General features: G+C 41.8%; 1 protein-coding gene across 1 annotated transcript in view; it reads left to right on the forward strand.

Annotated features, from left to right (window-relative positions):
- Positions 1 to 26886, forward strand: part of LOC124776791 (discoidin domain-containing receptor 2-like) — a 289032-nt gene that overhangs the window by 128741 nt on the left and 133405 nt on the right. The window contains exon 5 of the mRNA XM_047251933.1: positions 18563 to 18710. Coding sequence (XP_047107889.1) covers positions 18563 to 18710 — 148 coding nt within the window. The remainder of the gene's footprint in view (positions 1 to 18562; positions 18711 to 26886) is intronic.

Here is a 26886-nt window from a genome sequence, read left to right on the forward strand (position 1 = left end):
CGATCATTCTGTCACGTGTCATCGTTTATTACCTCCGGAAATACGTGGAAGATTATTTTCCGAAAGTCTGATGGTGTATCGCGAGACTCACACGTCCTGTACACCAGTGAGAATAGTCATTTTTTTGTCACTTTCGCAACTGTTTTAGAAATTCTAATGGAATGTTACCTCTCCCTTCAGCATTATTAGATCTTAAGCCTTCAAAAGCTCTTTTAAGCTCCGATACTAATACTGCATCCCCTCTCTCTTCTATACGGACTCCCATTTCTTCTTCTGTCATATCATTAGACAAGTCTTCCCACTCAGAGGCCTTCAATGTACACTTTCCACCTATCCGCTCTCTCCCCTGAATTTAACAGTGGAATTTTCACTGCGCCCTCAATATTACCTCCCTCGGTTTTAATTTCACTGAAGGTTGCTTCGACTTTCTTATATGCTGCATCAGTTTTCCGACCTGCATTTCTTTTTCGATTTCTTCACATTTTTCATGCAGCCATTTCGCCTCAGCTTCATTGCAATTAATATTTATTTCATTCCTAAGTGATCTGTATTCCCATGTTCCTGAATTGCCCTGAACATTTTTGTACTACCATCTTTGATCGATCAGCTGCAGTATTTATGTTACCCATAGTTTCTTCACAGTTACCTTCTTTGCACCTATGTTTTTCTTTCCAACATACGTGATTGTAATTTTAGAGATGTCCCTTCCTGTTCAACTAAACAGCCTACCGAGCTATTCCTTATCGCAGTACCTACAGCCACAGAGAACTTCAAGCGCGTTTCTTCTTTCCTTAGTACTTCTGAATCGCACTACTTTGCACATTGACTCTTCCTGAGTACACACAAACTTCAGCTTACTCTTCATTGCTACTAAATTGTGATCTGAGTCTATATCTACTTCTGGGTACGCCTTACAATCCGATATCTGATTTCAGACTATGGCTGACCAAGATGCAATCTAAGTGAAATCTTCGCATATCTCATAGGCCTTTCCAACTATACCTCTTTCTCTTGTGATTCTTGAACAGAATGTTATTACTAGCAGAAATTTATTGCAGAACTCAATCTTTTTCCTCTCTCATTCATTATACCATGCCCATATTCTCTCGTAACCCTTTCTTCTACACCTTCCCCTACAACTGCATTTCCAATCCCCCATGATTATTAGTTTTTCCTCCCCCATTACCTACTGAAATACCCGTTCAATGTCGCCACATACTTTCTCTACCTCTAATATTATACTTGCGACGTCGGCATGCATACCTGAACTACTGTTGTCGATGTTGGTGTGCTGTCGATTCTGATGAGAGCAACCCTATCACTTAACGGTTCACAATAACATACGCTCTGCCCTACCTTCCTATTCACGAGTCCTGCTCCCGTTAAACCATGTTCTCTTGCTGTTGACATTACCCTATACTCATCTGCTCTGAAATGCTTGTCATCTTTCCATTACACGTCACTGACCCTCACTATATCTAGATTGAGACTCTGCATTTCTCTTTTCAGATTTTCTAGCTTCCCTACTACGTTCAGGCTTCTGACATTGAATGCCACGACTCGTAGAACGTTATGCTTTCGCTGGTTATTCAATGTCTCGTGGTCACTTCCCCCTTGGCAGTCATTTCGGAGATCCCAATGGGGCTAGTCGTGAATCTTTCGCCAGCGTAGAGATTTTGAAGATATTTTTCCGGTTACAGGCAAAATGCTCTGTGGGCACACATTTTTTGTCTTTAAAGAAGTGGTTCCCATTTCCTTCTGGAGCCGAATACCATTAATCATTGCTGATTCTTCCGCCTTTGGCAAGTCCATTGACAGGGTGACTTCTTTTGCCAGAAGCCTTCGGCCGCCATAGCTCATTTTTTATCCAAAATTTAAGTGGATGTGTTTCCACCTAGGATGTTTTGATTATTTATCAAAAATTATACCCATTTCTCCTTCATTTTTTTGTTATTGTTCTCAGGGTTTCTCGGGGCAGACGTCATAGGACGCCTACAGATGATCGTTGAATACTTCACATAGTTTTTTTTTTTATTATTATTATTATTATTATTATTATTATTATTACAGAGAGCAGTCAGCCCTCTTATCGAACATGGAGAGCAACCGTGCCGATTGCCCTAGACCAAGAGAGCATCTTGTCCGTTGCAAAACTTACATGAAGATTGGGTTCAGAAAAATGAAGTGTCATGAGATCAGGGTTTGTGTCAGTAAACGTAAGGTAGGGAATGCCACCAAAAAATGCTCAGGAAGTAGCCGAAAATGAATAACAGTAGGATTACGACAGTCAATTCTTAGTCTGACTAGCAATGACTTGTATTATAAGAGCATTGGCATTAGCTGTTCCGTAACCATTTTAAACTTTTAGCATTTCCTTACCGTTAAATTCTTTATTGCAAACACAAATGAAAGGTAGGGATTAAATTTACTTCGAAAAACCCCAACGTTTCATTTGGAGATACACGTCCAAACAAAGAACGCGCTTTTTTACAATTCAGTTTTTAATCGTGAGGTGAGTAAATTTTTAATGAGAAAATATTTACAAAAATTTGTATCATTAAATAAAGAACTGATGATGTTGCATTTCTATCTTCAAAGTTTTAGTGCACAAAATTTGATAGACGTACACATATTGTCAATCGAAGTGCTTCAACCAATCAATGATTCAACAGTTACTTTGTATTCCACGTAGTTTCTTACCATTTCGGTCCTTTAGCTAATTTACGAAACAAACTAAAAACTTTGTGCTGTGTCAACTATGTGGAGATAATTATTTTATTATGATAATTGTTATTGCTATTACTACCGCAATTATAATTTCGAAGCGCAACAGCACAGTTGAGCCAATGGTAATAAATCCCCCGTTAGTGATATTACCATTTTCATGCGGTCAGTTACATTTCGCATTCATTTATATTACTTTACCGCAAAACACCAATCTTGATTCGTGCTGTGAGACAAATTTAAAATGCAGCTGCAGATTTTAATTCACACGCATTACGCATACCAGATACACGTTATGAACTGTGGCATTACAAGTCACGAACTTCAGATATGGTAGCCCGGTGGTACAGTAGACCATTGCAGAGATAGTTATCAAGGACGACATGCGCAGTGCCCAACTTAGTTTTTATTAAAGCTGTGTCCTACTTGCGTAATGACAGCAGTAACTCAGTAACTCTACGAACAATATTCCTGAGTAACTTCGTGTATTAAAGTTTGTATTGACTTCTGTCGATTATTAGGTCCCCCACTCGTGATGCACATTTCCTAAGCTAAACCACTGGACTGATTTCAACCAAACTTGGTACACATACCCCTTACTGTCAGGTAACAACCACTAAAGATGTAAGAAACACTTACCTGTCGTAATTAGGGAATCTGACATCAGAAACACTGAGACGAGTGAAAAATGCAGCATCATGCATGAAGTTTAAGTAAATTCATTCTTTATTACTAAGACACTGCCACAGTCGAGTCAACTTAAAGAAATTGCTCACACCTGGCAACGTTTTTGACAACTTTCAGTTGCGAAACGCAAACGGCTGTAGGTGAAGGTAATCTCCGGCTATAGAGTTATGAAGAAGCGTTGGCACTGAGGTGTTTACAAAATCGTTTTATAGACAAACTGCTCAGGATTTTACACTACAAGCACATTTCATTGTTTGTTTGTTTCTGTTTCTAATAGAAAATGCGCAAAATGAATATCCGGGCAATGCTAGGTTTTTCTGCTAGTGTAATCATAAAACAGGAAACAATGGGTTGACCAAGGAGATGGTTGGAAAACCAAACGATAGTAACACTCGGAACGGAAACGTAGTGCATAAGAAGTACAAGCAGCTAAGAGTTAAGACTTCCAATTACAATTTATCTTCTGTCAAACCGAGAAATAACGAAGTTGGTAAATGGATAGTCATAAACTTGAAGATGAGATACATATACATTGTTAATTTACACACCGCTGTTCAAAGTTGAAATCACGAAATTCAGTTTCAGCACGAATAAATATGTTAATGAATTTGTGAAATACTTTAACTATTATGCCAAGTACGGCGCTCAGCTATTATGAAAGACAATTTGATCCTGCAGTACCGTTGATACTTAGCTTAACTCGTTAATACCGTTGCTGTACTGGCAAGTGTGCATTCCTCACTGGCTCTGCTGTTAAGTGACATTTTAGCGATCAGAAGGTTCATCTCCAGTTAGTTCAAGGATTTTATGTGTGTGTATTCGCTTCATTTAACTACAGGTGTTCTGTTGTTCTGTAGCCGTATATTCAATTAAAAAGGTAACCCTGGAGGTAAGACGATGTTTTTTTTCGCCAGCGGGGTTGAGGAAATTAGAGAATCGGCTTTTGGTACTGACTGCTGAACACTTATTCTGCTACCAACGCATATTTCAAGTAAGAGGCAGGAATATAAGAGGGAGGCAAATTATGGAGCGTAAGGATGCTCGTAGACGGTCGTTTTCCCCTTGCCCTATTTGCGATGGAACAAGAAAGGAAATGTCTAAAGTCTGGCCGCTGAAATAACGTTTCTAAGAGTAAAGCACGTGTAGCGCAGTGTGTTGAGGAAACACTAACGCCAGTCCGATCTTTGCAATTTTTAACGTTGCCATGGTGATGGTGCTGCGTCGCCCTACCTACAGGTCAATGTTGCGTGTGATGGTTCTCAGTGGATGCTAAGCGTTAGTTCTGTGTTCATCGATTTTCTTGGATCGTCGTTACCGATTTTATTTGTGTCAGTGGTGTTGTGTGAAGTGTCATATTGTTATCTGATACGGTGTCTTTATCAGTTCGCAGGAAAGTGGGTTGGTGCACTACCTTAAAGAGCTAGTCCGGTCATTTCGTATATATTCATACGTACGATGCTATTTTCAGGAAGACACGGATAACGGTAGACTTCTTATATTGTTATCGAAATTCGTCAGAGGAATTGATGCAGCTCTGTAAATTGGAACAACTTCTGTGAAGAAAGTAACGAGGGACAAACGCACAGGAAGTCTACAGGATTGAACTGCTGCTCGTTTGACTACAGGAGAAACTACAGTCAGCGCTGCTAGAACGACGGAACTGGATAATTTTGAAAAGTATCCTATTTCGAGACATATACGAGTTTATGATTATTATGTGTGAAAAGAATATCCCAATGGGAAGAAGCTTTCTCTCTAACAGCTGGATTGTTTTTTGGAGGGACGAGCCATTCAGTGGTGTTAAAGACGACAGGGTTTCGCTTGAATAGCAGGGTGTCGTTGCCCTGAAATGCCGTTTTTTTGAGGGAAGTGTATAAGTGCAAACCTCACGAAATAGTTGGGTTGGACGAAACGTAACTTAATGCTGGTCACTCCAGATCGATTACGTGGAACCAACACGCTTCGCGAGAAACATTGAAAGCTGTATTTGGATAAGACAGTTGGCTCATTCTCTTAATTACTGGAACAGTAGGTTTGTTCCAAATGCTTTCTTGATCCTCACATGGTCTGGGGCCACCATGAGGAAATGACGGCAACAAATTTTAGAGAGGTTCGTACACTTTTTGCTTCCACATATAGAAAAGAACTCCGCTATAATGTTTGATAATCCACCATATTCCTTCATTCAATTATGTAAAGCCCCAGCATGCAGCAACAGGAAGCGAAATACCATTTACAACGTTTACAAAATTGTCTTCCACCATAACATTGCCGTTTCAGTGAAACAGAACTTGTGTGGGCTCAGATAAAATCATAAGTTACAGACAAAAATAAAGATTGTAAATAAGGATGAATAATATTTAGTAGATGTATCGTTAGGCAGTATTACTCCCACAAAATGGATAAATGTTGTCCCACATCTTAGAAGAGGCGTGGCGACGAAAATGTATACTGGGACCAAACGTGGAAGTGTTAATAATGTAACTAGTGCCCGACAGCCGCAGGAGTAGCAGCAGTGAAGATATTGACAGTGACAGAAGTGGCTAACGACAACACTCTCTTTGAAGACAGTGCAGTTTACCGCCTTTCATAAAGTGCAGGTATGAGATACGTTAAAATATCCGTTGAAAGACTGAAAACCTTTACTTTTTCTCGACATAGTGTTTCGATCCGTCGAGGCTGTTAGCGATTTATCACGTTTCAGTAGTATGACACTGCAAATACTCTACAGTTTTCAGATGTAACACTGGTAGTTGAGCGACCGACAGTACCTAACAACAAACAGCCTCGTAGTAGCATTGGTAACACAGCCGCGACCTGTCATAGACGTTTCTTCTGTGGCCCGTTGTTTCAGTGTAGTAGGGTACATGCTACTGTCCGCCTTGCTCCCCATGGGAAACGTACATGCAGATGTAATATGATACTTAAGTAAACGACCGGTGTCGGGTTTTACTTCCAAGCCGTATTCAGATCCACTTGAAAATTGGCCTGGATGTGAAACTCAAAAACGGTCGTTGCTTTTGGGTAGGAGTGGCTACTAATTTTTCAACTCTGTCGTTGCTTGTTAACGTGAAAATTGCCAAGTTCCACAGCGGTTCGGAGTCACAGTTAACTGTAGGTTCGACTATAGCTGATTGCCAACGCATGTGTACTAAGAGATTATAAGCTATAGCATCTGATCATGATGTAACTGCTGAACAGAAACTCGAATACAGTACTACTGTCCAACAAACTCTAGCGGAGTTCACGCGCTTCTTTTCAAATTATATTTTTCAACTTTCCCAGCATAGGTAAATATTGATTGTTAATGTAACCAAGTACTGAACCAGTCAAGAAGTTACGCTAGTTATTAGGGAAGTATAAGAAGAAACAAAATTTATTCTACACATTACATTAGCAGGCATTAGAGGCAAAATAAATAAATATAATGTCAGCAATCAGCTCGAGTGCAGAAACACATGTTTCCGTTGTTGAATTAATCACAAATGTTATCGTGTCTGGGTAATAGTTCCAACAGCAATAATGAGCAAAATAATCTCTTCCACACATACTAGCAGAACGGCAAACAAGGACACAGCAGCAGAATGTATGAGAAACGATAAAATTTTTGTGTCATGTGCCACTATCAGCACAAAGTGACTGCTACCTTTACGTAAGGCAGAAAAATAAAAAAGGATAGTACTTACAGTGCTGAAATTCGTTTGGGTACAAGGAAAATAAACAAATTGCTTCTTCTGTAAAGCGTTAATTCTGTCCAGTATTACTTTCCAGGTAACGGAAATGAAGAACTGCAGTATCGAAAAAACGATCACTGCGAGAAAAGATTGTTTGGGAGGAAGAAATACATTTGGTGGCTTTTCCTGGAACGTAGATTCTTGGAATTACAGTGGTAAATTTTTATTTGAATCATGTCATTCCAGCACCGTCTGTAATTAAAAATTACTGAAATTTTCTGTGATACTCACTATATATACCAGTGACGAATAGAACAACACCTCTGTCAATATTGTATGTCTTTTCTATTAGCACAACTTGATGACTGTTCTAAACTGACGAACAACACACTGATGAATGTCATGGCATACAGTCTACTGACTACAAAATTAGTGAAGTTCGTTATTTATTTCGATTCCTCGTATTTTACATTGTCAGTAACGAGCAGATTACGTATAATCGTGGTAAGATGTGTCTAGAGGAAAACTGACATCGCATAACTGCAGCAGCTGAAATATTTATTGATATGTCAGACTAATGAATATCGGTGAACTGTTCTTAAAGCTGCAGAGACAGTTCTTGCTCCACACTTCATGTAATATGGAGATTTGCTTTGTACAAAGCGTTCTAGTTCATTCCTAATTTTTCTTGAGACATAAATGCGAGCATAGTTACATACAGCTAACACAGGCTTCAAGGGCCCTCATTTTTCTGTTTTTGCTTATAAAATCAGTGGGCGCCGACTTTGGAAGCAGAAAATTCCTTAAATAATAGAAGCTTATATTCATGAAATGCACTTGACTTATTTATATCAGAAGGTCTTCTGATCTGAAGTTATGCAGCCCCTTGCCGCTGGTTTAACTCACTTTGAAAAAAAGAGACTAATGTATATAAAATTGGCAGCAAAATACAAAAATGGCTCAAAACACTATGGGACTTAACATCTATGGTCATCAGTCCCCTAGAACTTAGAACTACTTAAACCTAACTAACCTAAGGACATCACACAACACCCAGTCATCACGAGGCAGAGAAAATCCCTGACCCCGCCGGGAATCGAACCAGGGAACCTGGGCGTGGGAAAGCGAGAACGCTACCACACCACCATGAGCTGCGGACGAGCAAAATACATCACCTGATGAAAAATTAAGCACTCAGATGACGTGGTCGGACGACAGTGATATTTCGTACACTTACACAGCGTAGGAGGGTATGTAAATGGTATGATTAGAATGCAACAGTCTGTGACAAGTAGAACAGCCATCATTGGGCATAAATTTTTTCGAGTGTAGTGTTGTTACCAGTTATGCTGTATAATGGGTGTGAGTAGCACCTGATGTTGAGTGATTGCTTCGAATTCGTGTGAGATAGCGTTATCAGCATCTGACAAAGCTTGAAAAATGCCTCGTTGTGGGTCTCCATTTGCGTCTGCCAGCCGAGAATAATTAGTGGACTCACAGCAATGTTTTGTGTCATGATCGGATACTAGTAGCAGCTACACCAGGGAATTAGTTTGCCACTAACAATGCAGCAAAAATGGCTGCCTTTGGATGCTGCTGTGGTCGGGACACATGAACAGCTGTATCACATTGTGTTCAGCTATGAACCGCGGTTCTGCCCTACCCCGGATGACTATCGCCGGCGAGTACTGGGAAGAGGTCCTATTCTACGAAACGTGTTAGAGAAGTAAAACGGTGCTATCCTGGAGTCATGGTCTCGAGGGCCATCAGGTACGACATCAGGTCACAGCTGGTTCTAAGTTCTAATTAAGGGAACTGTGACAGCACTGTTGCGGCCACATGTAGTAAGCGTTGCTTCACACAGTGGAGAATGGCAAAACAGAGGCACGCCAGCGACCGAGGAGTTGCAAAGTAAGCAGGCACAGATAGCCTTGCTCACAGCAGCAGTTTACCGACAGACTGACACAAGGATGCACACAGACCGAGCGCCGAGCGAAGCTTGGGGAGTGCTGAGTAAGGGGAAGTGAGGCCACCAGGCTAAGCTACGCTGCAATATACTGCAGGAGTTCAAATGGTTCAAATGGCTCTGAGCACTATGGGACTCAACTGCTGTGGTCATAAGTCCCCTAGAACTTAGAACTACTTAAACCTAACTAACCTAAGGACATCACAAACATCCATGCCGGAGGCAGGATTCCAACCTGCGACCGTAGCGGTCGCGCGGTTCCAGACTGTAGCGCCTTTAACCGCTCGGCCACTCCGGCCGGCTACTGCAGGAGTAATAACAAAAAGCTATCACCAAGGATAAAAAAAAGTCCTCCTGCCGGATATAAATAATGGAGCGCAGACAGCATCAGACAGAATCCATTAGGAAGCTGTTCGGATCTGAGGACGGACGTGGTCCGTGTCAGAATGTTCAGTCATCGTAGATGACGATTCCGGAAGTCTGTTCCAGCTCGCAGGAGTCATCCGTTCACCATCAGATGTCAACTTCAGCTCTGTAGGTCGGCCCGAGTTCGGTCGGCACCATGGCTGACTAACTTCAGCGAGAACTTCCAGCAGGACCGGCTGCAGCGCGGTCTTGGTCACAGGCACCGCCGGGGACTGACGCCGAGACTTCACAACAACCCGGCCCCACGGTGCGTGGTCCGTCCATGATGAGACCTCAAGGACATCGCGACTGACGGCTTCCCAGCCGCCGGCACAGCAGGTGTCGGCAGCTGACCACACGGCGACAGGGCTCCGTGGGGGTGCCCGGTACTGGAGCGCCGAGTGGTGACGAGTTCTTCTCAACCACAGGGCATGCTGGCTTCATCGGAGCACTGGTGGCCTGAGGCTCCCGAGTGCGATCAGCGGCGCGCGTTGCGCACATTGTCGGAGAATCTACACAGCAGCATCCAGGTGAAAGGATCCGCAGGGCTGGGCTGCGACAACGAGGGAGAAATTGTAAAGCAAGTTCAATAAATAATTGTAAAACTCCACGCCATCTCAGTCTTTGGCGCACCCACTGTGTCTGTTGCTAACAAGTGGTGCAGAAGCCATAACAGCCCGGACATCCTGCATACTCACATATTACCTCTGAAGTGGTAGTTTCGTGTTGCTGGCTGTCAACAGGAGAGCGCTCATCCACACATAGCGCGTGCCTCTTTGAACTGTATGTGTGGTACCAAGATACTCCCATGACGAATAGGAAATGAATGGCATCAGCTCGGTCGTCAACTCTGGTCCAGTGTCAGTCTCAAGAAAGATCAAAGACCAGTAGTGTGGGCGAGCTTGCCTCAGGAGGCCCGAGGGGGTGCGACGTCATACTGATTAATGGGTTCATGTTACCAACGAAGTAATATTACATAACCTCTCAGCCCGTGACGTTTCGTCTCCCCACCCCCTTCCTGACACTTTTTGCTTTTTTTTTTTTGTCAAGCGATGTATTCAACGAAGCCCTTTTGTTTATAACCTGGTAGTTAACTTTCGAAATTCTAACTGCTATGTGAAAAAAATTACCTCATCCTTTTACACTATAAAGATAATAATTCTTAAGATATTTATCAAAAATGGTTCAAACGGCTCTGAGCACTATGGGACTTAACATCAGAGGTCATCAGTCCCCTAGATCTTAGAACTGCTTAAACCTAACTAACCTAAGAACATCACACAAATCCATGCCCGAGGCAGAATTTTAACCTGCGACCGTAGCGGTCGCGCAGTTCCACACTGAAGCGCCTAGAACCGCTCGGCTACATAGGCCGGCAACAGTGAGGAGAGAATCATACGTATAGTGCGATGACATCTTTATCCTCGTGAGTATACGTGGGTTACTAAGTAAAACCTCTCACTTATCGCCACCACCTGCCACCAGCCAAACTGGTGTTTCCATATTCTAAAGGAATAATTATAAATCACACCTATGATCGCTTCGACTCCGTATTTTCAGTAATGTACATAAACAAAGGAATGGGACTAAAACTTCTTCGAGCATTACTTGCAAGACAAGAACTCCAGGACATTCCATGAAAGTTCCTACCTAATACTCTTTGCCCGCCGCTCGTGGTCGTGCGGTAGCGTTCTCGCTTCCCACGCTCGGGTTCCCGGGTTCGATTCCATCTACATCTACATCTACATTGATACTCCGCAAGCCACCCAACGGTGTGTGGCGGAGGGCACTTTACGTGCCACTGTCATTACCTCCCTTTCCTGTTCCAGTCGCGTATGGTTCGCGGGAAGAACGACTGTCTGAAAGCCTCCGTGCGCGCTCTAATCTCTCTAATTTTACATTCGTGATCTCCTCGGGAGGTATAAGTAGGGGGAAGCAATATATTCGATACCTCATCCAGAAACGCACCCTCTCGAAACCTGGCGAGCAAGTTACACCGCGATGCAGAGCGCCTCTCTTGCAGAGTCTGCCACTTGAGTCAGGGATTTTCTCTGCCTCGTGATGGCTGGGTGTTGTGTGATGTCCTTAGGTCAGTTAGGTTTAAGTAGTTCTAAGTTCTAGGGGACTGATGACCATAGATGTTAAGTCCCATAGTGCTCAGAGCCATTTTGAACCTAATACTTTAACTCCGAATACCACTCACATACAGTACTGAGATAAGAGGTTTGGTGTAAGTCACCATCCATTGTCAGTTCTCTTCAGTACGCGTTGAATTACAGCGGTATTACCATGTCAGATCAAATCGATGAACACTGCCTCATTTTCAAAATTGTAGTAACTGAACTAGCTGGCTTGTTCACAAAAACAATGCAATCCTTGTCTCATTACTGGACAGATAGCAAGTTTAGAAAACCGGAGACGACAAATTCCTGTGGGACCCGTTTGATATCATCTTCTCTGGATAGTGCTCCCATATTATTTGCCTTTTTACCTGACGGAGGTCAGAATATATATATTTTCTCTTTCTTCGAGTACCGTTAATACTACGGAATTATCCCTTCCTAAAGTTATTGAAGAAATACAAAACAAACTGAAACACTGGACTCGCATTCGGAAGGACGACGGTTCAATCCCTGATTTAGGTTTTCCGTGATTTCCCTAAATCGCTCCAGGCAAATGCCGGGATGGTTCCTTTCAAAGGGCACGGCCGACTTCCTTCCCCGTCCTTCCCTAAACCGGTGAGACCGATGACCTCGCTCTCTGGTCTCCTTCCCCGACCACCCAACCAACCAACCCCAAACTGAAACACCATAAACCTTTTCCCCCATTCTGCTATAACATTTTCATATTAAATGTTTTTAATCATCTTAAAGTTGGAAATTAAAAATTGCCTCCACTGCTGGGGATATTGAATCACTGAATGAGTCCACTATGAATTGATTACTTAAAATTGATAAAGCTAAGTATATTGTTTCCTTTTGAAATGAAGGAAAATTATACTTAAGCCAAACCTTATATTTATTTCCGCAAAAAGCATTTAAATGCTCGAGCGCATAGCCGTAGCTTCTACAAAAACATTGAAAGAAAATCCATTTTGGTACAAACAATTTTATTCTTTCTCGGTATATTCGCCTGTATAATTTGAACACTTATTTGTGATTCGAATCATATTTTGCAGTACTTTCTTTCCGCTCTGATACTGGTACCTAATCATTGTTTTCTAACGACTAAAAAGCATACTGAGTCAACGAAAATCAGTTTCCAAGGACTGTGGGTTACACATAAAGAAACAGGAGTCATTCTGTGGTAATGTAGATCAGTGCATTTTCTCAATATTTTTTGTAAAGGATGATCGGAACCAGAGTGAAAAGCTTTTAAGTGTATTGCACTGGAGGTTGTGTTGTGAAATAATAGTTAAGAAAAAAACTGTTGCGTTGCGCTATTTCCGAGTTATTTATCACTGAAGGTAGTCTGTCAGGTCAATGCGTGCAAGGATTCAAGAGGCCCGCTAGACACTATGTCGCCAAAAGTGTTGTTCGTTTAGTTTCCTAAAACCAAACAAGAGAGTGATACAAATCTTGGATCTGTGTTCTGTAGTATAGATCGACCACGAGCTAAAGACTGAGTAGTTTTGTAAGCTGTCTTGTGTGCTACGAAAACAACTGAAACTAATTGTATTTGGCGGGCCGCTTGAATTTGCGCGAGCAAAGGCCCGATTGGCTAATTTCAATGTTAATTAACTCTGAAACGGCGCATCGTATCGAATTTTCTTCTTAACAATAATTGCTCAGGTTATTTCTGACCATCCTGTTTGTTGTTAACGGACATGTGTAGGCTATACTGTAAACCGTAATGGATACTCGCCGAATTAGTTTTTTAACTTTCGTTTCTTTTAGAACGACACGATTAGTTTTATCTCGAAGAAAGACCTGAATCCAGTCGCAGATGTGGTACGGTACCCTATAACACTCTCGTCCACTACTGTTATACCATAACCTTAAAGTTGGAGGCAGTTCTTATAATGAAATTATTTTTTATTCAAGCAATTATGGTATAAAGCAACAGAGCAGTGTTACCCTCTGAGAGGAATTTTGTTATGTTGACCGTGTTGTACCTAACGGAGGTGGGTTATCGGAAGTGAATGTCAAAATTACGTAAATATTTGAACAATAACAAACAATATTTTTACCTATCCACACTTTTCAAAGGATAAAGAAAACAGTCGCCAGCCTAATTAGGCATAAGAATGAGTAACATTCTTGGTCAAGAAAATACACTCCTGGAAATGGAAAAAAGAACACATTGACACCGGTGTGTCAGACCCACCATACTTGCTCCGGACACTGCGAGAGGGCTGTACAAGCAATGATCACACGCACGGCACAGCGGACACACCAGGAACCGCGGTGTTGGCCGTCGAATGGCGCTAGCTGCGCAGCATTTGTGCACCGCCGCCGTCAGTGTCAGCCAGTTTGCCGTGGCATACGGAGCTCCATCGCAGTCTTTAACACTGGTAGCATGCCGCGACAGCGTCGACGTGAACCGTATGTGCAGTTGACGGACTTTGAGCGAGGGCGTATAGTGGGCATGCGGGAGGCCGGGTGGACGTACCGCCGAATTGCTCATCACGTGGGGCGTGAGGTCTCCACAGTACATCGATGTTGTCGCCAGTGGTCGGCGGAAGGTGCACGTGACCGTCGACCTGGGACCGGACCGCAGCGACGCACGGATGCACGCCAAGACCGTAGGATCCTACGCAGTGCCGTAGGGGACCGCACCGCCACTTCCCAGCAAATTAGGGACACTGTTGCTCCTGGGGTATCGGCGAGGACCATTCGCAACCGTCTCCATGAAGCTGGGCTACGGTCCCGCACACCGTTAGGCCGTCTTCCGCTCACGCCCCAACATCGTGCAGCCCGCCTCCAGTGGTGTCGCGACAGGCGTGAATGGAGGGACGAATGGAGACGTGTCGTCTTGAGCGATGAGAGTCGCTTCTGCCTTGGTGCCAATGATGGTCGTATGCGTGTTGGGCGCCGTGCAGGTGAGCACCACAATCAGGACTGAATACGACCGAGGCACACAGGGCCAACACCCGGCATCATGGTGTGGGGAGCGATCTCCTACACTGGCCGTACACCACTGGTGATCGTCGAGGGGACACTGAATAGTGCACGGTACATCCAAACCGTCATCGAACCCATCGTTCTACCATTCCTAGACCGGCAAGGGAACTTGCTGTTCCAACAGGACAATGCACGTCCGCATGTATCCCGTGCCACCCAACGTGCTCTAGAAGGTGTAAGTCAACTACCCTGGCCAGCAAGATCTCCGGATCTGTCCCCCATTGAGCATGTTTGGGACTGGATGAAGCGTCGTCTCACGCCGTCTGCACGTCCAGCACGAACGCTGGTCCAACTGAGGCGCCAGGTGGAAATGGCATGGCAAGCCGTTCCACAGGACTACATCCAGCATCTCTACGATCGTCTACATGGGAGAATAGCAGCCTGCATTGCTGCGAAAGGTGGATATACACTGTACTAGTGCCGACATTGTGCATGCTCTGTTGCCTGTGTATGTGCCTGTGGTTCTGTCAGTGTGATCATGTGATGTATCTGACCCCAGGAATGTGTCAATAAAGTTTCCCCTTCCCGGGGCAATGAATTCACGGTGTTCTTATTTCAATTTCCAGGAGTGTAGATGTGAGTAACTTTAATGGACAGACATAGCCTATACTTTATCACCTGTGCAATGAACTCTGTCACTAGCTGATGTTGACATTAAAGAAAGTTCTAACAGCTATAGGAGAACAAGGCTGTTTGCATAAGGACAACAGAAATGACATACACTCTTGCCTTCAAAGCTTGGTCAAACTGAGTGGTTTCAATAATATTAGTATTACTGTGCACTTTAGAATCATAAATTGGACATAGGTTCAATATTACTTTTTCAAACATATTCCTATTTGACATGAAATATGGATATGGTTCACAGCTAAGGTAATTACTATGCATAGATTAAGTCCCTCACTACTAAACACCTTTCTATTTACAATGAAAATTAAATGTAATTCACTAACAGATTACTTCTTACTGTCTTTTGAATAAAGAAATTGTTTTAATAGATAGTGGTCTTTCTATTAATCGCTATCTAGCATGAGCACAGTATACAAACTGTTGATCCTGTTACACCATTAATATGCACTTTTAATACACAAAAGGAACCGAATATTGTAAAAAAATTTGACTGGAATAGCAAGAGTAATTGAAACATTCTATAGTTAAGTAACTCTGTGCCTTTGAACTACTTTCAATGGAGGGGGGCCCTTAATCTTGACCAATATAGCAGAGCAAACTAAACCCTTTCATTACATCAGTGAAACACTTAGCAAGCATGAACATGTAACTCTCAACAGTTGCAATTCTGAACTTTGTCTGCAGTGAAACACAAAATTGAGATATTTGTTAGAGCCTTTGAACAACCATTATTAATCTTAGCACACTCTATTAGCATATTAATTTTAATATGCTTTCAATAAAGGATGCTCGGTAATCAGTTCAGACGGAGAGGAACCTGATAGGTGTTGTGATAAGCAAAAAATCAGGGTAGGTACATAAATTCAGTTATAAATTACCTTGTATTTTAGCACATTAACACATCCAATGAGCTTATCCTTCACTGTACATTACTATCGTTCTTCTGTTCTATTACAGTGATTCCGCAATTTGGTGGCGTGTACATGTTGGTAGGTGGATTTGCAGGTAGAATTGCTGGAATCTGTCATTACTTGGTGGAGATGATAGATACCAATTTCAGAATAGTTCCAGCTCTTTATCCATCCATCCGAGGCATTGGAAAGCGTCAGGAAAAGCCTCTGTCGGAAGCAGCACAATACATAGCTTTTACATGAGCAGTTGATAGTTTGATAGCTCGCCCCGACTGACTATGTTCCACCTTTTCTACCTATGCCAACCAAAATTTGCGCGCGCTACACAGTCCCGTTCCCGAGGGGAACCACAACACTTTATACATACAAAATAATTAAAAACCGTAAGTGAAGGTCAGCAGTTTACATAAGAGCAACAAACATTTTAAATAACATTTGCATATATTGGTAGTTCTACACAAAATTATCTAAATAAAATTATTTAATTTTAAAAATAACCGAAGAGATTATATGACAAAGACAAAACATATAACTTGCGCATCTATATATATCCGAATCACGCTCCAGCTACTGTCGGGTTTGGGTGCTGATGAGTCCTCTCCATTTGGCTCGGTCCTCCCACCACTTTTCTTCCTCCACTTGCTGCCAGCTCACACCTTTCCTTTCTACAGATATTTTCACTCCCATTTTCCACCGTGTTCTTAGGCGCCCTCTAGGTCTTTTCCCATCCGTCTTTAGTTCTTCCATAATTTTGGGGAGACTCTGCCCATGCATCCTCTTAACATGTCCATATCATCTTGATCTCTTTCTCTCAATTTTTTCTCTCATACTTTCTTGTTTCAGGTCCTTTCTAATCTCTACATTCCTTTCTCTGTCCATTATTTTTTTTCCTTAACTGCTCTGAGAAATTTCGTTTCCCCTGCTTGCAGTCTGCTCCAGTCCCTTTCTGTCATTATCCATGTTTCTCCACCATAGGTGACAATGAAAAATGAAAAAATGACAATAGGGATTTAATAATTCTTATACATAAGGAGTTTTGCTCTTTCTGAAGCTTCATTATTCCAAATCAGCAGTTTTAATGTTTGGTAGAAATTGCCTCTCTTCTGTAACCTCCTATAAATTTCGTTAGTTATTCCTCCATCCCTAGATATTTCACTCCCTCAATAAGTGAAACTTTCTACCACTTGGAGGGGTTCTCCATTCAAGGTAATATTTCCGTTGATCCCTTTCTCTCTTCCAAGTACCATTACTTCACTCTTATCTTTATTTGTTTGTAATCCATATCTTTTCATTATTTCCTTCCACGCATCAAGCTGTAACTGTACATCTACCTCTTTATCACCCCATATTACCATATCATCTGAAAAAATCATCTTTTTGTCTTTTTCTTTTACTATATCTTTAACTACCCTATTCATTCCCTCCATCACAACATTAATAAGTGCAGGAGATAGAATACTTCCTTGCTTAAGTCCTTGTCTCATTTCGAAGTATTCAGAGTTCCCCAATGGTGTTCTAATTCTACAATTGTGTCCTCTGTACATTGTCTTTATAACATTAATGTATCGATCTTCCATATCAATCTTCTTCATTTCTTCCCAGGGTCTTTCCCTGTCAACTGAGTCATATGCCTTTTCTATGTCTATAAAAACCATTATCACCGTTTTGTTATACTCCTAACTTTTTTCCATCAGTTGACGGATAGAAAATATCAGGTCGATCGTGCTTCTTTCTTTCCTAAACCCATGCTGTTCTTCACTCAGCTCCTTTTCTATCTTTTCATTTATTCGATTTAGTAAAATTCTTTAAAAAATTTTGGCTGTATGACTCATAAGGGTTATTCCTCTGTAGTTTTTACAAAGTCTTTTATTGCCTTTCTTGAAGATGGGAACAATGTCTCCTGTTCTCCAGTCGTCAGGTATTTTACTATTTCTCCACACGCTTGATAGTACTCTATACAGTAACTGCATTCCCACTGGACCTGCTGCTCTTGTCATGTCCACTGATACTTCATGAGGTCCTGGGGCTTTCCCCCCGTTCATCTTCATCACAGCTTTTTCTATTTCTTCCCGTGCAATTTGTCCTAATTCTGCTTTCAAAACACAGAAGCACAAGAAACTGGCACATATTGTAAATATTACAGAGATTACACTTGCTACACTCTAAAAGACATCAAAATTTATACAAAGAAAGGAGTATACAATTTTGTGTTATCGATTCAATCCAACAACATTTACAGAAACTCAACGATATAACACTAAACAATACAAAACGCTAAATAAATCAGTACAACTATGGTGTTACAACCCGTTAACCTCGTAGTTTGTTCGCAGGGTTACAATGAACTTGTTGATGCTCACCAGATACAAGAGCAAGAGCTGTACCATGCAGTGGTGCTCGTTTACTTCCTCGACCTGCAGAGGGTGCGCCCCCTGTCCGCAGATCCTGAGCGGGAACAGCGACACGGCCACGGTGGTGACGCAGCGCCTGCTGCCCGCCATCTTCGCCAGCCAGCTGCGGGTGCTGCCCTACAGCGTCCACCGCAGGACCGTCTGCCTGCGCCTCGAGCTCTCCGGCTGTCCCGCCACAGGTGGGTCTACGACTGGCTACAGCCGAGTCGTCTGCATCACGCTTGCTCTGTTAGCTTCAAGTGACGCCACGAGCTAGTCTCCTTCCATGTGCTGTTACTGCTGTCTCTTTGAAATTCTATGTCCATCAATTCTGATTTGTAGGAGCGAGGTAGTATTTTACAGCCAGCCAGAAGGCAGACGTTTCTACAAAAAGGGTGGAGAGAGCTCTTTTAGTGGGACTTGGTGCAATCGGATTATATGGAGAAGTTGCTGTGGCTACTGATAAAGTAGAGATGGGCTGCGCCGTGTAGTTTTTCCTCTTGTAACAGCATGTAACCATACTGTCGTGCAGTAAGTCCGAAATAAGAGTGATTTGAGGTATGCCGCAGGGGAGTGTCGTAGGACCGTTGCTATTCACAATATACGTAAAGGACCTTGTGGATAACATCGGAAGTTCACTGAGGCTTTTTACGGGTGATGCTGTAGTATATCTAGAGGTTGTAACAACGGAAAATTGCACTGAGGTGCAAGAGGATCTGCAACGAATTGACGCATGGTGCAGGGAATGGCAATTGAATCTCAATGTAGACAAGTGTAATGTGCTGCGAATACATAGAAAGAAAGCTCCTTTATCATTTAGCTACAATATAGCAGGTAGGAACTGGTAGCAGTTAATTCCATAAATTATCTGGGAGTAGGCATTAGGAGTGATTTAAAATGGAATGATCATATAAAGTTGATCGTCGGTAAAGCAGATGCCAGACAGATTCATTGGAAGAATGCTAAGGAAATGCAATCCGAAAACAAAGGAAGTAGGTTATAGTACACTTGTTCGTCCACTGCTCGAATGTTGCTCACCAGTGTGGGATCCGTACCAGATAGGGTTGATAGAAGAGATAGAAAAGATCCAACGGAGACCAGCGTGCTTCGTTACAGGATAATTTAGTAATCGCGAAACCGTTACGGAGATGATAGATTGTAATTTTAAAACGGCACACGATCCACAAAAACTGTTTGTGCCAAGGAAACGAGCAGAGAAAACAGAGCGGAATGATGTGACATTTTTATTTGTTATTTTAGTGTGCCGTTCCGTTGCTATAACTATTCCACGTCATTCACTGATTTTATACAGTAATTTCCACCGTACACATGTGGAGCATCAGCTCGCAACTACCGGTACTGTTCTCCAACTTCTATGTGAATTCACTAGTTAAACATCGCATGAGGTAGCATTCTGGCTGTTAACATGTGATGTACAAAGAGAATGTTCAAACGGCCAGGGAGATGAAAGTGTAGGCAATACCTCAAGATCTGCACCAAGGTCAAAGGCAGGAATAAGGCGTTTAGCCCTAGTTTCGAACCTAGGTTATTTTATGCTCACAGTTCTTTTCCTGTTTATTTAAATACTGATGAAAATTTGATCTATTCTTTAGGAACAGTTAGTATCTGGCTGGGAAGAACGATACATTAACTTTTGTGTAAGGGATTAGGTGGACTTTTAGCAAATTGGTATGGTCTCAGGTCGTAATCGTGAAACTAGTTAAAGCAACTACACTTTAAAACTCTTTTGAGTTTGAAGTAAATGTGCTAAAACTATAAATTTTTTTCGGCGGAATTATTACAGTATATAACTTTCCCCAATGTGCTTTATATTCAGCTGTTGCAATTACTTTAAATTCGGCGAAGTTTTAGGCATGCTTGTGGAGGAAGCCAAGACGGAGAAGAAGCCAATGTTTCTGTTTCAGGCCACAGATGTTCCAGAGACCTATTGAATAAAAGTGTGTAAAAAACAGACAATTGGGTGGCAAGATACAGGTGGCTAATAACATGCAAAGGGGTAGCCAAACTCAAAGTGAAGATTTGTATTTATCGAACTGTAATCTTCCAATTCCGAATACTTAAGAATCATTTAATTGTGCTACGAGGAATAGTGTGTTGAGTATTAGACAGTATTGGTTTCAAATCAACGTTTTAGAGTTATTTGACTGACATACGTTTAAACCACAATTTACAGGCTGCTGAGTATTGAAGATACCAAGTCGAACTAACTATACAGGAATAAACGTAAGTTACATTTGCGGAAAATAATCAACTTAGCATTTCAGTGCCTGAAAAACCATGACATCGGAAATGGGCATTTTGTTTCGGCGTAGTTACTCTCAGATCAGACTAGCTATTAATACTAGTGGGTACTACGTGTCGGACATCAATAGCCCTTTCTTCGTTACAAAAGACAGTACCTGAAAATAAGCCTTCTTCATGAAGTTCCCAGAGTGCGGCTACAATTCACTACACTTGCATCACAATCATCATCAGTGTTCTGCCAAAAGGCAGGTTTTCACATGGTAGTTCTCCAGGCTGTCCGGTCTTCTGCCATATTCTTCTGGTGTGAATAATTTCCTCTTCCCTTTATGTCTTCTATCATCTTGTATCTCCTTCTTCCTCTCAGTCTTCTCCCACAAACTAATCCTTCCTAGCAAGCTCTCCCTTGTCAGTGAATATTCCAACCTGTTCTTTCTTCTTTCTCTTACAACCATCAGCAGACATCGTCTCTCACCATCCCTATCCAATACTCTTTCATTACTCACTCTTTCCGTCCAGCTTATTCTCTCCATTCTCCTCCACGTCCAAATCTCAAATGCTTCTAACCTTTTTTCATCCTCTCCTCATAGCGTCCATGTTTCTGCCTCATATAGTGCCACACTCCAGACAAAACATTTTTCAAGCCTTTTCCTTAGACCTTTATCTAATTCGCCACATAAGAGTCTCCTCTTTCTGTTGAATGCCTCCTTCGCTATGGTGATTCGAGTTTTCACCTCCTGGTGACATCTCAACTCTTCAGTTATTCTGCTTTTAAGATATTTAAATGCACTTACTTGGCTAATGGTAGAATGTCCTTTTTTAATATTGGACAGTCTGCATCTTATATTGATGACTATACTCTTTCTTTTTGCTGTGCTTATTTGCATCCCATATTCCACACAAGCGTCATTCATATCCTTCAGCATGATGGGAAAAGAAGAGAAAAGAGGAATATGTATTAGTGGAAAGAGAATAGAATGTATAAGATTTGCTGATGGCATGGTATTAGTGGCAGAAAGTGAGCGGACAGTGAATAACATGCTGAAAGATCTGCATCACAATGCCCGTATCAAATATTTATGTAATCGTAAAGTGACAGTTCACGTCGAAATGAAAGATGTAAATGTGCCAACGGCATCATTATTTCAAGAGTACTTCCTTCATATATACTTCTAAATGCCACAGAGCTTCACACTTCATATTCGAGCAAAATGTGGCAGTATAATAATTGTAGCGTCTATGTCAGACGTATGGTGTAAAGATAACCGATACGCACGTATCGGCTTTCTAAAAAAAAAAAAATTAATAATATGGCAACATCACTCGACCAAAACCCACCATTTAACTACAAAACTAGTACAGTCACACGAAGGTAATCTTTAAGTCAGACATATGAACCACCAGCACAACAGTATCCAATGTGGTTCTTGCCTAGCAAGTAAAAATACTGTTTAGGTTAATGGTTACAAAAAAATTAAGACATCCTAGTTTGTAGAGGTAGTGAACAAAAGCATAAACTGAACACAATTCGTTAAGAGACGCATCCTGACGAGCTATAGTACACATTTAATAAAACCAGTAGTTCATGATGATATTAAGAAAGTGATTAAAACCACTCGTTTAGGCAGTAAGTATTAGATAATTATATTTACGAATTCTTCAATAACATAACGTGTGCTAAACAACGAATGTCTACAGCAATATCCGAAAAATCTTCCGTTTGGTACATTTATTACAAGAAGTGCCTCCATTATGACGAAAATGTTATTATGAACACCGACAGTCAATCGTTCATGGGTTCCAGATATTTACATCTATGAAATATTTTTTTCGGCAGAAGATCAACCTTGTATGACGGAAGCCTCAGAGTAGCAGCCGTACAACAGCACTCGTCGACGGAACTTTTATTTCTATAGCTTACTTTCTTTCCTTTTTTCTTTTGTAAACACAATTCTTTAATTATTACAATTATTCCATCACTGATGTTTTTTGCACATTTTTTCTTCAGTGTTATTACGAAGTACAAACATAGCAACCAGTTTCACGTCATGCTGCCGACGAAGGAAATGTACTGGATTTTCGTAAGAATGGTAATCGGGACACCACTTCAGTGAAAACATCGCAGCAATCACGGACTATTTAACGATGCATCGGAGTTTGTCTCACGTAGTATACTTTATAACGTGTGAAAGTTTTCAAATGGACAAAAGGTGAAGTCATTAAGCTTCCAATGAAGAGTTATCTGTCATGTTTATGCGAAGTGTTCTGCATGGTGCAAGATACGTAAAATGTAACGCTAAAGCCGTTTTTGCGAATTTGACATGCCATAAATGGCAAGAAAGTATAACAGCACTCACTGATTCCGAAATCGGACCACAGTACTCTCCGAAAGACGGGTAGAACGGTACACGTCTTATTCAAAACACAATTTACCACATCAAAAACGACAGTTATATACCTGAACTTATTAGCGAAGAACTGTCATCGACAATACTTCATGAAAGGTTTCGTAGGACGGAAAATTGATATACACACAATGAATCAAATAACTGAATTCCGTGCGTTTGCGAACGTGAACATACTAATATTAAAATGATACAAGTGATCCTGATATAGTTTTCAACGAAAAATTGTTGTCACTTTCGATGAAAAATAATGTTGCTTACATGTATCCAGAAATTTTTTTTAATTAGCTGAAAGGTAGGCATCTCAAAAGATGAAATTCTCTAACTTCAAAAGCATAGTAAAATTAATGCAGGAAGTTTATTACGCTATGAACATGCCATTCTCTATGAGTTAACTGAAGAGTGTCACAAAGCGATAGTGAACTCTATACGTTTACTATATGCCAAATCTACGCTAAAAGGAAGTCAAGAAAATTTTGGCAGAGAAGCATTGTTTCCGTTGACAGCTGGTTATAAATTATTTCAGCTGCAATCTCTTCCGTCGTCTGATGCTTCACGTAATGATTTCTATCGTTTTCAGCGGCTATGAAAATCAAGGCGTAGGTTTTCCAAATCAGTATACGTGCGAAATAATTCGACGCGCCATATTGATCATCCCAAAAGTTTTAGGGTATTGTGAAAAGGTAGGCGTAAGCATGTGTATGCCGAAGGAGGGAGAGCTAGGAAGAATTTGGATATAGTATTTTTTCCTTAACTTTTAACACCAACTTTCTGCGTCTAAGTCACATATTTCGCTTTTAAACCATTGTACGTCAATGGAGGTACTACGCTGTAAATTACAGCACATTTCAAGTAATGTAATGGTTTCTTTACCGCAGCTACCCGCATGGGTTTTGGTATTATAATACTGTAAGAGTTCAATTTGTGTTCATATAGCTGGCGTAGGAGCAGAGTCTTCTTCGACTACTAATCATAACGTCAAGATTCCGTGGTTCAAGACCAGCTATTGCTTAAATTTTGAGTAAAAGTGATAAGCAACGGCGGTCGAAGATATACGGCTTAAGAAGTTACCCTTCTTCTGCCAACGTCCTTGTCAACGATGTCGAAGGAACGGACAGATGTCCAGGGCACTGTCTCGTCCTTGCAATCGGAAATTGTTCCTAAAATTCGGAAAGATTAAGTTTTATGAAGATGCAGAGATCAATGTAAATCAATGGATTAAAGACACACAAAGTGTCATTTCCCTGTTGGCAAAAGTTTCCGGACTAGTCCCCGATTCGTACTACCGGGACGGGACTGCCGAAGGGGGAGGTGACCAGAAGAGAAAGATGGAATAGCCAACGGTGAATGGAGTGCCAAAAGTTTGAACTTAGTTGAAAAACCACAAAAGCTGAAATGGTAAATGCTAAGGCTCACTCGACAGGGTGGTCCATTGATCGTGACCAGGCCAAATATCCCACGAAATAAGCGTCAAACGAAAAAACAACAAAGAACGAAACTTGTCTAACTTTAAGGGGGAAACCAGATGGCGCTATGATTGGCCCACTAGATGGCGCTGTCATAGGTAGAACGAATATGAACTGCGTTTTTTTTAAATAGGGACCCCCATTTTTATTATATATTCGTGTAGTACGTAAAGAAATATGAATGTTTTAGTTGGACCACTTTTTACGCTTTGTGAAAGATGGTGCTGTAATATCACAAACGTATGGCTCTCAATTTTTGTAGGAACAGTTGGTAATAGGTAGGTTTTTTAGATTAAAATACAGGACGTAGGTACGTTTCAACATTTTATTTCGGTTGTTCCAATGTGATATGATACATGTACCTTTGTGAACTTATTTCTGAGAACGCATGCTGTTACAGCGTGATTACCTGTAAATACCACATTAATGCAATAAATGCTCGAAATGACGTCCGTCAACCTCAATGCATTTGGCAATACGTGTAACGACATTCCTCTCAACAGCGGATAGCTCGCCTTCCGTAATGTTCGCACATGCACTGACAATGCGCTGACGCATGTTGTCAGGCTCTGTCGGTGGATCACGATAGCAAATATCCTTCAACTTTCCCGACAGAAAGAAATCCTGGGACGTCAGGTCCGGTGAATTTGTCATGAAATATGCTATTCAATAGCGCTTCCATTGCACGCGAGCTATGTGCCGGACATCCATCGTGTTGGAAGTACACCGCCATTCTGTAATGCAGTGAAATATCTTGTAGTAACATCGGTAGAACATTACGTAGGAAATCCGCATACATTGCACAATTTAGATTGCTATCGATAAAATTGGGGCCAATTATCCTTCCTCTCATAATGCCGCCAAGTTCGCTGACGTTCCACTTGTTTCACTTGTCGCTGCCATCGTGGATTTTCCGTTGCCAAATAGTGCATATTATGCCGGTTTACGTTACCGCGGTTGGTGAATGACGCTTCGTCGCTAAATAGAACGCGCTCAGAAAATCTGCCATCCTCCCGCAATTTCTCTTGTGGCCAGTGGCAGAACTGTACACTACGTTAAAAGTCGTCGCCACGCAATTTCTGGTGCATAGAAATATGGTACGAGTGCAATCGATGTTGATGTAGCAGTCTCAACACCGACGTTTTTGAGATTCCTCACATGTGTATGAACACTTCCTGTTTCCTTAAATAACGTAACTATCCGGCAAACTGACCGGACACTTCAATGATGGCGTCCAGGATACCGAGGAGCTTACATAGCACACGCCCGTAGGACGTTTTGATCACAAGAGCCATACATCAACGCGGTATCGACCTTTCCTGCAATTGGTAAACGGTCCATTTTAACACAGGTAATGTATCACGAAGCAAATGCCGTCCGCACTGACGGAATGTTACGTGATACCACCTACTTATACGTTTGTGACTATTACAGCGCCATCTATCACAAAGTGAAATAGTGGTCCAACTAAAACATTCATATTTCTTTACGTACTACACGAATATGTAATAAAAAATGGGGGTTCCTATTTAAAAAAACGCAGTTGATATCCGTTTGACGTATGGCAGCGCCATCTAGCGGGCCAACGGCCAACCATAGCGCCATCTGGTTTCCCCCATCAAGCTAGACAAGTATCGTTCTTTGTAGTTTTTTCGTTTGACACTTATCTCATGGGATATTGGGCCTGGTCACTATCAATGGACCACCGTGTGTATATAGTGGAGATCGGTGAAGTAAAATGGAAAGAAGATACAGTTTTCTGTGTAGACGAATACAGGGTGATACCAACAGCAGCAGAAAACGGTATAACAATAAGAGGATACATTACGAATAGGAAAGCAGAAAGGAGAGTGAGCTACTGTGAACTGTTGCGTGGTGGGACTATTCTCATTAGATTCGAAAGCAGACCGACACCGACTACGGTAGTTCAGGTATAGGCCCCTACACTTCAACGACGCGAGTAGAACATGAAGAGAAGGAGTGAGTATATGAGGATATTGAGCGGGTACCGCAGTATGTAAAGAGGGATGAAAATCTGTACCCGGCCGGAGTGGCCGAGCGGTTCTAGATGCTTTAGTCTGGAACCACGCGACCGCTACGGCCGCAGGTTCGAATACTGCCTCGGTCATGGGTGTGTGTGATGTCCTTAGGTTAGTTAGGTTTAAGTAGTTCTAAGTTCTAGGGGACTGATGACCTCAGAAACTAAGTCCCATAGTGCTCAGAGCCATTTGAACCATTTTTGA

This window comes from Schistocerca piceifrons, chromosome 1 (genome assembly GCF_021461385.2).
Source record: "Schistocerca piceifrons isolate TAMUIC-IGC-003096 chromosome 1, iqSchPice1.1, whole genome shotgun sequence".
Lineage (NCBI taxonomy): Eukaryota > Metazoa > Arthropoda > Insecta > Orthoptera > Acrididae > Schistocerca > Schistocerca piceifrons.